This window comes from Puma concolor, chromosome C1, assembly GCF_028749965.1.
Source record: "Puma concolor isolate L17-30 chromosome C1, mPumCon1.1.hap2, whole genome shotgun sequence".
NCBI classification, from domain to species: Eukaryota; Metazoa; Chordata; class Mammalia; order Carnivora; family Felidae; genus Puma; species Puma concolor.
Window position 1 is genome coordinate 161,480,795 of NC_141674.1, and position 16,144 is coordinate 161,496,938.

A 16,144-nucleotide genomic window follows, 5' to 3' on the forward strand; every position below is an offset into this window, starting at 1 on the left:
ACCATTCACTGCAGCAGTTCTTGCAGTAGTAAAAAAAAAAAAAAAATGAATGTCAATAAGGGAGTATTTACTAAAAGTGTCTATAACCATACTATGGAATACTACGCAGCTATTAAAAATTAAGATAAATCTCTATGAATTGGCATGGAAAGATCTCAAAGATATTAAGTGAACGACAGTCACAGAACAATACATACATAGCATAATCCTGTTTTTAAAATATAAATATGTACATATATCTTTATATAGATGTATGAAAAACAGACTGCAAATTTAGACTCTAACCTATTAGCAGTGATTACCTCTCAGGAAGCAAGTGGTAAAGGGAGAAGCGGGGTAAAGAGGGCACTTTCACATCTTTCTCTATATAGTTGACCTACAAACAACTTGGGTTTGAACTGTGTGGTCTACTTATATTTCGTCAATGCAGGACTGTGTTATGATTTTCTTAACATTTTCTTTGCTCTAGCTTATTTTATTACAAGAATACATTATTTAATACATATAAAATACGTGCTAATTGATCCTGTTATCAGTAAGGCTTCTTTCTGGTCAATAGTAAGCTATTAGTAGTTAAGTTTTCAGGAGTCAAAAGTTATGCGCCCATTTCCCACTGCACAGGGGGTTGGTACCACTAGCCCCCAAGTTGTTCAAAGGTCAATTATATGCACAGATATTCTATGAATCTTTTGTAAGAACATATCCATGGGCTACTCGCGTATTTTTAACAGGTGGCAATAGTGAACAACTGTATTGTTATTTATTCCATTCCAATGAGAACTGAATACATTTGGAAATAACTTGCTTTCAAAGCTAAGTCTTTTGTTGCTGGAGGGCCTGAGAGTGCCTATAGTTGTGTTACAGACCTGTCAGCCATCAAGTAATGAGTGTTGTGTAGGATACTAAGTGACTTGGTCTATTTCCAAGTTTGTCCCTTGAAAATATTTGCATACATTCTCCTATCCCGGCTTATCGGCAACAGCAATAATGTTTTCCCAAAGCACTTTGCTAAAGTAAATTCTGACGTACACATCAAATCACAAGCACAGCAAAGTGTAGATGTGGCTGTCAAGATGTATGTTTAGATCTAAATTAGTAATCACATCCTGGGTGAGTGACTTTTGGAATAAGTAGTTTGTATTTGGATTCATAAGGAAGAACCTAGACCCCACTAAAAATCCCAAGATACAGCTTGTCTTTATCGTCCTCCCTCCCCTCACTCCCAGAGCCCTTTCCAAATCAAATACTTTCTTATAGAAGTGGGAGAGAGGGATTCCTGATCATGAGTTCTTTGGAACTGGTAGTGAATCAAAATAAAAAGCACTATCAGAGTATTTATGAAGGAAAATCCAACTACATGCATACATTTTGGTGTGCATTTTATTTTTGATTGGAAACATGTCCATATGAAGGAAAATTGCCAAAGTATCTTTTAATCTTAAAAGCTAGGCCCTTGCCTTGCTGTGTCAGAGGAAAGCAAAACTAAGCCAGTAATGCTGGAGACATCCCTATTTCCGTATGCCCACTGACAGGAGAGGAGCTGTCTAGGAAATGCCTTTTGATTGATGAACAGAGGAGAATCTATACACATATTAAATACAAATGGAAACACATCAGCACACACAAGTCATTAGCCTGGTCCTCTGGCATCTACTAGCATGCATCTTCCAAGGATCTCTTATTCAATGGTGTAAGCACTTGGCCTCATTATGCCTCCTTATCAGCAAATACCTTTTATTCCAGAATGGAAAACGAGCTGGGAATTAAATACATCCAATATTGATGCTTTATTTCTATAAGTCACCAATAAGAGAATGAATTTAATTTTAATACATTTATTTTTGTGTGACTCTTAATAAAACACTTTCAAAACATTCTGTACATTTCAAGCCACTTAGAACCGCATTACATTCTATAAACGTGATTTGTTGGGATGAGGTGCCAAGATGTCTCTGTACAAAGATGTACAATATGTACAGTCACTATAAGTGCAAGCTGTGCAAAGCAGTCTAGAACACTAATTCATGCCAAGGCTTAGAAAACATTTCAACACTTAAGACTAAAGCTTGAAACTGCGTTGTCGCTTTTTCCTGGGCAAATGATTACTTTATAAACAAATATATGTATATGTCATATAGAAAGAATAGTTTGACTCCTCAGCTCAGTCAGCACCATGCAGCTGACTGGATACATTACAGGGCTGCTCTTCGAGGCCCCTCTCTCCAGGGCAACCATTTTGCCACACTCAGTGGTTGTCTCATCACTGAGCGGCCGCCGCCACTGCCTTTGACTGAACCACAGCAACACTAGGAGCTTTAAATTTGGGGAGATAAAGGCCAAACTTGTTTTCAATGCCAGCAAAAGTGGCTGTGGCCAGTCTGTATCCACCGATGTGATCAGGATTGGCAGGAGGAAGGTCTGCGATGCGTGACTTAGGTGTTGGTTCTGAGCCAGAGGGCTTGCTGTTGATAGGAAAAAGCTAATGGTTAGTGCGCTCAAGACTGATGAGGACGGCACATGAGGATGGGAGAACACTTTCAGCTTCACCCATGTGCCACAAAGAGGAGTGTTCGTCCGAATAGTTCCTGGTCATCTATGCTACGTTTGTTATGATTTATAGCTGCTTGGAAAGCAACACATTCACATTTTTTTTGGTGGTCTCAATTTATAAATAGGTCCACAGAAAAAAGATCAGAAACAAATACACTTAAATATTAAAACTCTCTGGGAAACAGGACTATGAGTGACTTTCTCTTTTACACTTTTCCATTTTCCAAATTTTCTGTACTAAGCATAAATTAGTCATAAAAAGTTTATATTTTTCTTTTATTCTGACATAGTTTAAAAAGCTAACTTTTGGGGCGCCTGGGTGGCTCAATTGGTTGAGCGTTCGACTTTGGCTCAGGTCATGATCTCACAGTCTGTGAGTTCGAGCCCCACGTCGGGCTCCATGCTGACAGCTAGGAGCCTGGAGCCTGCTTCAGATTCTGTGTCTCCCTCTCTCTCTATGAGAGGGCCCCTCCCCTGCCCACACTCTGTCTGTGTCTCTCAAAATAATAATAAAAAAAAAAAAATTTAAAAAGCTAACTTTTTAAATAGTAAACTCATGAAGTATTACTAAATTTAAAGAGAAATAGAGAGAAATCTTACGTTTACACAATCTGAAAGCATAGAAAAGCCTGGAATTGTGAGACTACTATTCTTACTTCCTTTGTTTAAGTCCCTCTACTTCTTGGTTCAACAGCTAATTTCCTATTTGGCCTCTGAGCAAGAAAGGGGGTCAAAGGTTTATGAGGTGAAGACCCAGATACGGGATTTGATCATCTGCTGAAAAGCTGATAAGTACTTGCTCGGGTACAACCTTCCCCCCTCAGCAGATTCAACAAGTAGTTCCTTTTCTTCTCAGAACAGACTTCAAGTGGCCCAATTTCTGACCTAGATCTCACCAGTGATCATGTCCATGGGCATAACCTCTCTTTTTTTTCCTGTTTGTTAGCTCTAAGAACACCTATACCTATCTAGTCATAAATTATGGTGAATAATGAAGTCTTGGAGGTATGAAAGGGCTTGATGGAGCCTTTGAAACAAAGTTCATTAAAATGTTACTAACACAAATTTACATTACTTCTGGTTAAAAGACCATATAATAAATTCAAATAATAAGGACCTAGATCCATGAAGCTCAGTATTTGCTTATACTAAAAAAGATAATTTATTCACATAACATTTTAATTTGCTGCTTGCCTTCACTTTCCCCAAGTAACTGCTTAATACTGTGTATGATGTCCCCCTACCAAGGTCTCACTCCCCTGATACTGAAGCTTCTCAAGCCCACTGTTTGTTTTATTTATTTATTTTTTTACATAGGCTTCGTGCCCAGTGTGCAGTCCCACGCAGGGGTTGGACTCACAACCCCGAGATCAAGACCTGAGCTGAGATCAAGAGTTGGATGCTTAGCCAACTGGGCCACCCAGGCACCCCAAGCCCACTGTTTGTTTTAAATGCACTGGTCCTGTAGGATTCTCTGTCCTCCTAGTTTCTAATAGTTTCAAAAATGCCTTTGTAGGCCAAAGGCCTACTTTGATTTTGGTGCTTTCTTTTACAAGGAGTTGAATAGCTGCACTTACAGGCCTCCAAAATCAATGTAAAACCACCGCTGGAGAAGTTCATAGGTGACCAAGGTAACACCAAACTGGGGAGAAGATCGAAACACTCGAGCTGAAAAAGATGGGAGTGGGGATACTTAACATGGCTGTGGCAAAGCCGACGAGTGAGTAATGGGAGCAGGTCCCTAACACCAGACAGCCATTCTGTACGGCCCTAGTCCCTACCTGCAGTCCCTTTCCAAAATGCTGAGGGCCCCTCTTCCCGGAGTATCTTCCTGAAACAGTCAATGACACCACTGTATGTCGTCTGGCCAGCACGGGCGGCCACTTGCAATCTTGTCTTGATGACATCAGCGGGGGTCACCAGAGAAGCAGCAGGCACACCTTTCAGGAGAAAGGCACATGTAAGTCATGCAAAGTACCTTATAAAGAACAGACATACTGCTAACATCTAACAATACAATTAGCAACTTTAACTGCTCTAACTCAAAGTTTCTTAAATAGATGCCTGGGCACTCCTGGAAAAAAGGACACATAAGCCTACTAGCTGCTTCAGTGTGGAACAGAATTCTTTTTTCTTTATGAATTAGAAAAATCACTCTATACTGCATGATCCCAAAGAACTGTGACAGGAAAAAATGCAGCAATATTACCAGGATGATTCCCAAGTATTCCTCTTTAGGTTTCAATTATTTTACCTCCTTTTTTTGGTAAATAAGACACAAGTATTTATGTATATAGTAAGAAATGAGGACACTGTCCATTTAATGAGATGTTAAATGTACCTGACAACAAACCAGTGGTTTTTGCTGATTCTTGTCATCTTACTGTGCAAGGTGACTGTCAGTACTCATATCCACTCACCTGTTTGAGGGCTAACTCAAGAGTTGACTGGGACTCCTTTCAGACATGCTTACATGACAGAAGTTACAATTGGAGCAGAGGCAGAGGCAGCCAGGCAACCAGTTAAGGAACAATATGAGAACCGATCATCAAAAGGCCTTATTATCTATCCCCGGTGCGTGAGCTCCCTGGGGTCATGCTGAGATTGATCAGCAGCGGGACACCCAAAATGGATTTCACAACCACGTCTTTCACATAAAACAAAGCAGGGAATAAAGGAGCAAGATAACCTTCCTCAGGGGGAAGATATTCAAATGGCCTGAATATCACTGAATCATCACCAGGCAGGTGGAGCTAGTGGACTTTGTGGGAGCCTGTTACAGGATGATGCGAATACCCCCGCTTCCACATGGCCCTGCACCGTATTCAGATGAAACAAGGAAAATTGCCTGTCTTTGGAATGTTCTGAATTCTAAATGTTCTCAGGCCCTGCCAGCAAGACTTTACTGGAAAAAAAATGAGAAAAAATCATCTTCCATTATGAAAACTTGACATCGAGTATCTGTGGGCAAAAAGTTGGTGCTGACAGTTCCATGGAAATGTTTCCTTGGTTCCATCAACTGTTGGCAAAATGCCTGTCCACGATTAGACTGTTCTTTGGCTGGTTTTTTGCTGCTGACTGGAAAGCACAGGCCAAAGTCTGGAGGGAAAATTTCCTGGCCCCATTTAAAACTGGGAGCCTTTGGTGAGTACCCAAAAGAGGCTGGATGAGCACTCAGTGCCAAGACAGAGCAGATAGTTTTTCTGGCTTTCAAATGTGCAGTTGACTGAAATAGCAAAGGCCAGAGGACACGGGATTTGGTAGACCCCAAATAAGGACTCAGAGCTCCCTGGAGAGTTTTTTTAACCATCACAAGTCATTCCCTGCCATCGTGGGCGAGGACAAGAACATGGTCCATCCCAACACCCTTAGAACCCCACCATATGCACCCCACACTTCAGGAAGTGCTCAGGCTGTTCTGCTGTATAGCCAGGGCACCAGAGGAGAACGAACCCAGTGAGAGCTATATGGCACCATGAGTCCAGGCAGTTAGACCTACACCAGCATCTGGGGACTCCGTTTGGGTCTGTGTACACCCTTCATGTTTCTATCTCTGACCAGCAGTAATGGAGAGCAAACACACGCCTTTTCCTTCCTCTGTCATTTCTGAGTGCCGGTGCAGCCAAGGACACGTGGTCCTCCCCTACTATCCCCAGTCAGCTCCTTCAAGAGGAAGGCTAGGCCTGTGCGATCAAAAGAAAACATCTTAGTACCTTCCTGCATGTGTTAGGCTCCTCTTTCAGATGGAATTTCTTTTGTGTCTAATTTGGGATCTTAGACCAGATGAAGATTTTCATTTATCCCACTGACATTTTTTGAGCTCCTATTATTACCATGCTGGCCACAAAGGGATAGTAAGGATAAAGAGAATAAAACTCCTCCCTGCAAAAAGCTCCCAGCCTAGTACAGAAGATAAAACTTACGCAAACAAGTATTATTAAAGAAAGTGTTAAAGGACAGAGAAGAGATGCCCATTTGAGTATGGGATAGTTTGCTGGGAAAGTACTGCTTACTTTGATCTAATTAGAATGACGGTAGAAGGAACATCAACAGTATCATGAGGAAAGCTCAAGTTCTAAGGCAAATCATGGGGACTCCAACATGCAAAAATAGCAAGTGAGGCAGGCTAGACCTGGGCATCACATAAGATACAGTGAAGCAACTGATTTGATGAAGAATTTTTCCACCTTAATGCTTAGCTTGGCTACACCCAAGGTTTCAGGGGCATGGGAGGCGCACATTAATGATGAAAGCCCAATTTAGATGGGCAGATCTAATTTGGCTCTGAGTTGCTAAGCTGCATTATGCTGTTTATCCACAGTATGCAAATGTAATTAACTCTCATCAGAATTAGAGCACATCCCACAAAGGAAAAAAAGTGATCATATTTAAACTAAGTCAGATACAAACAATAACCTTCCAGAAATAAAGGCAGACGGTACACAGAGATTCTGTACTTCTTAAAGAGAATGGGGGAAGGGTTCTTTGGTTTAAAAAAGAAAATTCTAGTTACCTGCCATGGCTCCAGCTGCAAGGAGATTTATACCTCCCACGTGTCCATTTTCATCAGCCAGAAGTAGTTTACAATGAGCATAAACAGGAAAATAAATTGCAGAGAAGGGAATGTCTCGGAGGAAACACGCTTTGGCACCCTGTCACAAGTGAGGAAATAGTGCAAAACAGTTATGTAAACAGGGCCATGAATGCCCATAAGGGATCCAGGGTGACAAGTATTAGGTATTCCCTCAAACAGCATGGGGACTGATGTGGAATAGAAATGGGGGGCGGGGGGGTGGGGGTGGCGAGAGGAGCATAGACAAATATACATGGCTCAAAGTTTGAGAAAGGCTTGTGGACTCGAGTCCTAGAGTTCATTAAGTGGGTAATGATGTTATCCTGATAACTAAGAATTTTCTGGCATTTCCAATACAGATTGAGATTTTTTAATGTTTATTTATTTTTGAGAGAGAGAGAGAGAGAGAGAGAGAGAGAGAGAGAGAGAGAAAGCGAGCACAAGCAGGGGAGGGGCAGAGACAGAGGGAGGCACAGAATCTGAAGCAGGCTCCAGGCTCCGAGCCGTCAGCACAGAGCCCAACGCAGGGCTCAAACCCATGAGCCATGAGATCATGACCTAAGCCAAAGTTGGACGCTCAACCAAGCCACCCAGGCACCCCCAGATTCAGATTCTAAGGTTAAAAAAATTTAATTCTCAAACTTCCAGGCTGCTTGTTCCATGTGGCTTTGGTGGATGCAATGGGGAAGGACATGAGTGGCAACAGACTTGGAAACCCAAGGTTAATAGCTTGATTCCAAAGTAAGCAGCAAAGGCAGCCCACAGTTCTAACAATTCACCAATTCGATCTACACAGCTTAGAACCCATGAAGTACCAGTTAAGAAGCTACAGACAATGGCAGTGGAAAAGAAAGGTGACTATTCTACAAAAGGGGAAAAAAGAAACCACCAATCTTCCCTCCTGGGCCCCCATGTCCTGAACAGCAGAGGAGGGGCGGGGGTGGGGAACTAGGACAAATTATTTTAGCGGAAGTTTCCACGGGAGCAGAAAGCTCACAATAAATGCCTCCCTCAGCTTGGTTAGTAGCCCATGCTATTCTACTGCCCAGGGCTTTATCTAGCCAGGCCAATACACTGTCTTTGGCACTTGTTTCCCTAATGGTTCTGTTTTCAAAAGACAAACTCCAACATTAAAAAAAAAAATTCCAAGAACTCTCTGAAGAATGATACAGACAGAAACAGTATCAATAAATTTAGCTCTCAAAGGTTAATTCCAAAAAAAGGATGGAAATTGCAGGTGAAGGGGAGGGAATGTATACAGAACTCTCCCAAGATTCAAGCATCATTGGTTTACTGGTCTCCCAAGAGCCCTGTACCTGTGTGAATCTAACCTAGAGAAATTCTAATTTCTAATTTGCAGCTCCAGAAGCCAATTTACACATATCTACAGCAACAGATCTATAAATAAATCAGATGCTGTGGAAACACAGTTGTCTAATAGCAGCTAAATTTACGTATTCCCCTCTTATACCAGGCAAAAGAATGGAAAGAAATACTCTTCCTTGTTTAAGAAAAATAATAGCTTCTGCTCCATTACATCTGATCTGTAATGATGGGAGTAAGTATACCTGCAGGGAAGGAATCTGTTGACTGGCATTCTGCTAAAGTACAGTACACTCTGGTTTTTTGTTTTTTGTTTTTTTTTTATGGAATTCATTATTGACAAATCCTACCACTTAACTTCTTAAGACCTGAATTCTACCAAACTCTACTACTGTTTCACTGTGGTCAAATTATTAAGACAAACATAAGCTCCTACTGGGAAGATAACAATAGAGATAACTCAGACTCAAAATAAACACAAGACTATTTTGAAGTCCTAAAACAGCCCAAAGAGAACACCAAAGAAACTTTTCCCAAACCTGTGGTCAAATAAAAGGCTGTGAGCCTAAAGCCAGCAGGTCTGCAGTGCTGGCCTCCCTGCTGGCAGCCTCATAAAAGCCTGAAGATGACAACAGGAGAGTGTGTTTGTATATCCCACTGCCTCTAATAGAAGTGTCCTGATTTTTTCTTTTTGTCTGATTTTGTACTCAAGGGACTACCCTGCTGGACAAAATTACTTTTCCAGTTTGGAGGGAGAAGCCTGGTTTCCACATTCTTTCACGGTTCTATTGAGTACATTATAAGCTGTCTACTGAGATAACCCAAGGGAATCTACCCACCTTATACAGACCAAAAAGTCCCAGGTCCCGGAGTACATTCAGGGCACTGACCCTGGGTCCTGTGGTGATTTCTCCAGCTACCTGCAGGCGAATCTTTACTATCTCCAATGGATTAGTAAAGATGACTTGAGAGCCGCCAGCCTGTAGGCAAGGGAGGAGAGACAGAAGCAGATTTCCAAATCAGAGACCGACTGACAGTGTAACCAAGAAAAATCCAGAAAAGCCTCTACATGGTACCACTTTACTCTTCCCTCTTCACAGGAGACTGAGAGTCCCATGCTTCGGCCAATAATGGAGGGGCCCACAGGGCTGGTCCCAAATTCAAGTCAATCTATGTCTGGGTTTGTTTCTATCTGAAATGTCAGGAGTATTTCTCAGACCAGTTTTTCCAGAGTCAACTCAGCACCCAAAATGGCAAAACTAATAAACTCATTTGGAAAACAAAAGTGAAGCCAGATGAGGCAGTGGGGAGTTCCCCAATGAAAGGGAAAGTGATGGCAGAAGACTGGTTGGTATCTTTTGTAAGCTGGAAGTAAAATTTGGATCTACAGTTGTTTTTTTTCTTTTCTTAGCAATCATTCTTTTTAGCTCAGCCACCCATTTCCACTGCCGTGGATTGTAAAGCAATTAACACAACTTCGCCCCCACAGACGTGCCTTAAGTCAGAGGGGAAAAGTCTCCCATGGTTCAACTTCTAAAATATATTATCCTGAGCAAAACTCTGGAGACAGATACACAGCTAAAAGGAGAGAATGTAGAAAGACACGTTCAGTATTAAGACAAAACCAGAAAAACTCTGCTAGGAAGTGGAACCTCTAGTTACCACGAGTACAAAACTGGCAAATCAAAGCCACACTCCACAATGGTGGTGAGTGACAGGGATTTGAATTTGGATAATGAGGGTGTATTTGCATCTGAAATCTGTTAACTAGTCGAGGAGAAAAAAAAGAAGAATGTTTAACAAAACTGCTACCAACTTTTTTTTTTTTTTTTTTTGGTTTTTGTAAGAAAGTAAAAAACGTATATGGGTGTGTGTATGTGTATGGATACATAAAAATACATTTGTTAAAACATAAATAAATATACACATCTCCATGAAGTGAAAAAATCTCATTTGCACATCTTCATCTGAACTGTAGCTGTTTATATTACACGATCATAACCATATTCATATAGTCATAATTATATTCTATAATTGTAACTTCCTGCAACAGCAAGTCACATGTGAATCAGGAAACAGGAAAGGCCTCACTGGGGCACTATAGTTCCACAGGTATAGAAATATTGCAAACAATACCCATAAAACCCAACACTCTACCTTCACCCCCATCCCTGTTCATTTATCTAAAACCCACAGTCCTTCCAGTCCTACTTTCATGGGGCAGCAAGTCTCAGCCATTCTGCTAACTGGCCGGAGCTGGAAACCCCTCAACTACGCCTGCTCCAATCCTGACCCCTCACTCCCATCCATGACATCCACGACTGCCAACACTGACGCGAGATTCCTTTCCACTTCGTGGGCAGCTTACTGTCCTGGATCCCCCAGGGCCCTAATCCCCTTTTTGTCCACCAAGCTCAGGGGGCGAGCAATTTGCTGTCTCTCTCTGGGTCTCCTGCAGCTCCCAAGTCGACAATCCAGACCACTGGCACACAAGTCCCCGAATGATATGTGACCCAATTTTACATGTTGATTTGCCTGTGTTTCCCTCTCTTTTAATCTGTTGCACTGCAGGCAGAAGGAAGCATTTCAATGTTTCAATCTAAGCAAACAATACTTTCAAAAGGATTGCTGGGTAAAAAATTATGTTAAAATGATAATCCAAGTAATTGCTCCTGCAGCTAGTATTAAAGACCAAACGAATTGAAAAAGTTTACTACTTCCCTGAAATCTCTTGTTTAAATAATGGTTGCAAAGACCATCTTTGGGAAAATGCACCTTACGTTCTCAACTAAAGCAGAATTAAACAAATAATAATAGAAACACAAATTTTGATTATAACCCCCAAACTTTGTCACCACCAGATGATGCCAAACCTTGGGTGATCCTCACATTAAATATGGACATCATGTTTAAATAAATACAAAGTTCTTCCATGTTTTTAATAATTAGTAAATTAAAACATCCCACAGAGCAAGAGTATTCCAACCAGCAGTCTCCCAGCCCACACTTCCTCCTCCCCGGCTCGCCACACCCTTCTGGAAATAACTGCCAGTTTACTGAGATTTGCACTCCTTTAACAACTCTTACATTTCTTTCTCAGTGTACATGTAACGTGTAACACAGTAACTGTTGTGTGCTTTGAAGATCTGTTACCCAGAATGCACACAAAGTCCTGACAATGCACTGGACATAATGACAAAACTAAACTGATTTGGATTTATACATACATCTGACAAGCGAGCATATAAACAACAAAGCAATGACACTATAGCAAGGCACATATCTATGAGTTTCATTCACACCTACATACTCTACTATATTTGAAGGAGGAAAACATCTAGCAATTGCACAAGTCTGTATATGCGGTAAAACTTATACTTTTGTATTTTATTATATTTATTTATATTCTATTATATTTATTAAAATTTACTTATATTTTATGATAGACCCAGGAATATGTAGGCAAATACTATCCAGAAACATTGAATAATTTAAAAAAAAATAAAAATGACTATTTAAGTTGTCTAAAACTTTGGATATTTCGTAACAATTAAAGGGAAACACACATGGCAAATATGTGCTGTCCTTTTCCGAACTCTGAGATTGACCTAAACTGGGGACATGAGATGGGGGGATAAAATCTGCAGTTAATTCAATTGCTCTAGTAAGAAATCTAGTGACCCAGAACAAAGATTATGTTTTACCACGTTTTTAAAAACATTTTTGAAGTTTATTTATTTTGAGAGAGACAGAGACAGTGAGAGTCGGAGAGTGGCAGAGAGGGAGAAAGAATCCAAAGCAGGCTCCATCCTGCCAGAGCAGAGCCCGATATAGGGCTTGAACCTATGAAACTGTGAAATCATGATCTGAGCCAAAACCAAGAGCTGGACACTCATCGACTGAGCCACCCAGGTGCCCCAGGTTTTATCACATTCTTAATTGTTTCCACTCTGAAACACAAATATAGGAAAATATCATTTCTATTTTAAGGCTCTACTGATTTTAAGTAATATTATTACATTAAAAACAGCTTTTCACAGGGAAAAAGCCCTGGTTATAATAAATATAATCATTGAATATGCTGAATTTCAGAAGTGTTAAATTGTGAAATAAAAATATGATAACTTTACAATAGAATAAAAAGTATATTTTTACAAATATGTCCATATGTTTTGCTTTTTACAAATATGCAAATATGTTTGCTACTTTAAAGAGCAATAAATTAAACAAAAGAATGTAAATGCCCAAGTAAGGAAAGAGTTAAGTGGAAACAATTATATGCTCTTGATCAGGTAATAGGACCATAATAAAATCATGCCAACGTAAACAAAACATAAACTATAGGTATCCACTGATGACCAATATGTCAGAATTAACCTAAGTTCATCAAAATTGGAATGGCTTAGAGATGAAAATATTGGTTGCCTCCTGGAAAGAGAAATGTGTACCTGAAAGCATATCCTATTGTACCTTTTAAATTCTGAATTATGAAATGTATTAACTGCTCAAAAACAAAAAATAGAAAAAAATAATGAGAAACAGAACTGGTCTTAGAAACAATGACTTCTTTTATAGACTATGTCCTCTTTCACACATTCTTCCCCAGAATAAATTTGGGAATTTATATACGTTGAATGCATCTTAAAAACTAGTTAGCACTAGTTATCTGTGGATCCAAAACTTTAAACAGGCTTATCCATCTATTTAGGTATGAACATCAAGCAATCTAACCAAATATAGATAGTGATCTGAAATAACAGACACCAAGATATATAAAATTTCAAATTAAATTATGATGATACACAGCTATACAGTCTTAAATGGACACGGTCTCATCTGCCATCCTGCTGCTCCTTGTACTGATGCTTACATTAGATAACGCCACTCCATACAATACCTTTGAGGAACTTGTTTCACTCATCAAATCACCAAAATTAACTTCTAAACTTCTACTTGCTAAATTTCCCTCTTCAAATTTGCTGCCTATTTTTATAGAGAGAAGCAAGCATTGATATTAAAACTATGTTTTAGAAGCTTTCACTTCTCAGTACTAAGTTGTTTCTTTGTTCTAGAATTGAATTACAAATGACACAATAAAAGAGAACAACTCCCATTTTGAATGAAGGTTATCTATATATAACAGAAAGAGAAAGAATGTAAACACTTCCATTCAATCTTGTGTCACATAAATTTTTTCTTAATGAGAAAATAAACCAACTAAAGTGGACAGCAAAAGTCAGGAAAAAAGGATGGAAAACTGAGATGTCACCAAGCCTCTGATGTGCCCGAGGCCAAGGGGCTGCACGCAGGATCAGGCCTGCTCAACCTCCTGCCCTCACAATCCTGCCCCAGGGGCAGAGTCCACAAAGAGGCAGGAGGACCTGGCCCTGCTCGTGCCAAGTCTCCTGTTTACTTTCTTCTTTGATCTGTTTCTCCTGTAGTTTGGAAATATTTCCCTCTAACCACAATCTGAACAATTCATTATAAAGTCTTTCCTTACAGATATTGATGAAAATCTAATTTCAGTTTAAGGCCAGACCAGGAACTTGAGCAGATGTACAAACTATGTGCATTTAAAATAGCCAAACAAATAAAAATTACAGAATTAACTGTCACCAGGACTGAGTCCAGAAGTATAGGAACAGACAGTGACTCTGTCTCAGATACCATCAACCAAACATTCTTACATATTTTATAAAGCAATGGGAAATATTAATGGTTCTTTCTAAAATAGCCTAGGACCATGATAACTTAAAAGGACTAAAGTACAATTTTCTCATTGTTGAGTCACTAATATATGTGAGGGTGTTAAGATATGAATAGATAAAACTACACATACCTCTCACAAGACTAAAGGAAGAGTCAGAATCTGTGTATCTATCATGAGCCCCTCTGACATAAATATATATGGACTTTGAACTTGTACACATATGTATGTGTTCACATAAATATGCAAGCATCAAGTTGGGAACACACTGATTGGGGGGATGGGAGGTGGAGAGACTGCTCCCAAGCAACTCTTTAGAGATGTGCAAACTCAGCTCATTGAGGAAGACACAGTATAATGAGCTGGCTAGCTAAAAATCTTGGCCCTAGGGTCAGTAGATGCTCCAACTAACAAATGGACCTCTTGCTGCACCTACAGTTGTGTGCATGCATAGACTGAAAGGAGGAAGCATGGAAGAGTGGAAAGATTCTAGGTTTGTTGACCTATAGTGTCACTGACTTTGTAACCCTGGATAGATCATACCCTTCCCATTCCTTGGTTTCCTATATGACAATAGGGATCCCAATAACAGCCCAATATACCTCACAGAGCTCTTGTGCACTAATGTGAGAGCACCGTAGACTGAAAGCAAGATATCAAGGGAAGGGACAAGTTGTTCAGGAGGTATGTTCACACAGGGCTAAGAATATCTGCAACACATTAAGATTACACTAGCCTTCTGCTGAACAATAAATACACCCTGAGTTGTATGACTTCTACCCATTCAGAAGTATACACTCCCTGAAAGAGTTAATGTGATCAGGCAGGTAAGTGCTCTGGTTAGAGTTTAAACATAAAAACAGGTACTTACCAGAGAGATGTTTAAAAACTACATATAGGCTAGTCTATTTAGACTGTTAAACCTTCTGCGTTTTTGACTTGGAAAGACATTAATTTTTTTCCCATTTAAGTTTACAGATATGTCTAAGAAACTCTACGTAAACTTTTCTTTGAAAAAACAACCACAGAGTGGGCAGGTCAACATGGTAGTATGAGAAAACCCAGAACACACCAAATCTACAACTACATATGGAACAATTCTCTCCAAAAAAGACCTAAAAACTAGCTCAACAGCTCCTCCACAACAGATAAAAAGGCCACATGGAGATAGGTATAATAGGCAGAGATGCAGTATTGCCAAAAACCCCACCCATTCTAGAGTGAAATCACAAATATAGAGTATATCCCTGACAAGCAACAGGTTCGAGCCCCATATCAGGTACCCCAACCCTTGGGACCTGTACTAGACAGACAAGTTCCCAAAATGCCTGACTTTATTTTTTTTTAATTTTTTTTCAATGTTTATTCATTTTTGAGAGAGACAGAGAGAGAGAGCATGAGGAGGGGAGGAAGAGAGAGGGGGAGGAAGAGAGAGGGGGAGAGAGAGAGAAGACAGACAGACAGACAGACACAGAATCCGAAGCAGACTCCAGGCTCTGAGCTGTCAGCACAGAGCCCGACATGGGGCTCGAACCCATGAACCGCGAGATCATGACCTGAGCCGAAGTCGGATGCCCAACTAACTGAGCCACCGAAGTGCCCCCCAAAATGTCTGACTTTAAAAACCAGTGAGGCTCACTTCCAGGAGACCCAAGGGCTGAAGGAAACGGAGACTCCCCTTTTGAAGGGCTTGTGCACATACTCACTCACCCTGGGACCCAGTGTAAAAGCAGCAGCTTAAAGGGCACCTAGACCATACATGAAAGAGATCCATAGGCTAGACATAAAGTATCTGCTGGAAGGACAAGGGTCTGTTGGAATCCTCTCTGGGGACAGGTTGTGCACTCTCCTGCCTTGCTAGTGCTGGCACTGGTAGGCATCAGTCTTGCATTCTTCCTCTCCTTGCTAGCATCACTTGCCCTGACCCTGCACTATTCTGCAGCTTTGCCCTGCCTAAACCCAGTGGGCAGCCTTACCCCAGGCCTGCCCTC

The 16,144-nt window shown here is 40.5% G+C and overlaps 1 protein-coding gene across 5 annotated transcripts in view; it reads right to left on the bottom strand.

The window, feature by feature from the left end:
* Positions 1-1,362: 1,362 nt before the first annotated feature.
* Positions 1,363-16,144, bottom strand: part of SLC25A12 (solute carrier family 25 member 12) — a 212,463-nt gene continuing 197,681 nt past the window's right edge. For all 5 annotated transcript variants that reach the window (XM_086718898.1, XM_086718900.1, XM_086718897.1 and 2 more), the window contains 5 exons: positions 9,286-9,426; positions 7,064-7,202; positions 4,332-4,490; positions 4,128-4,218; positions 1,363-2,462 (listed from right to left, as the gene is read on the bottom strand). In XM_086718898.1, the coding sequence (XP_086575024.1) occupies positions 2,261-2,462; positions 4,128-4,218; positions 4,332-4,490; positions 7,064-7,202; positions 9,286-9,426 (732 nt within the window). In that variant the 3' untranslated portion in view covers positions 1,363-2,260. The remainder of the gene's footprint in view (positions 2,463-4,127; positions 4,219-4,331; positions 4,491-7,063; positions 7,203-9,285; positions 9,427-16,144) is intronic.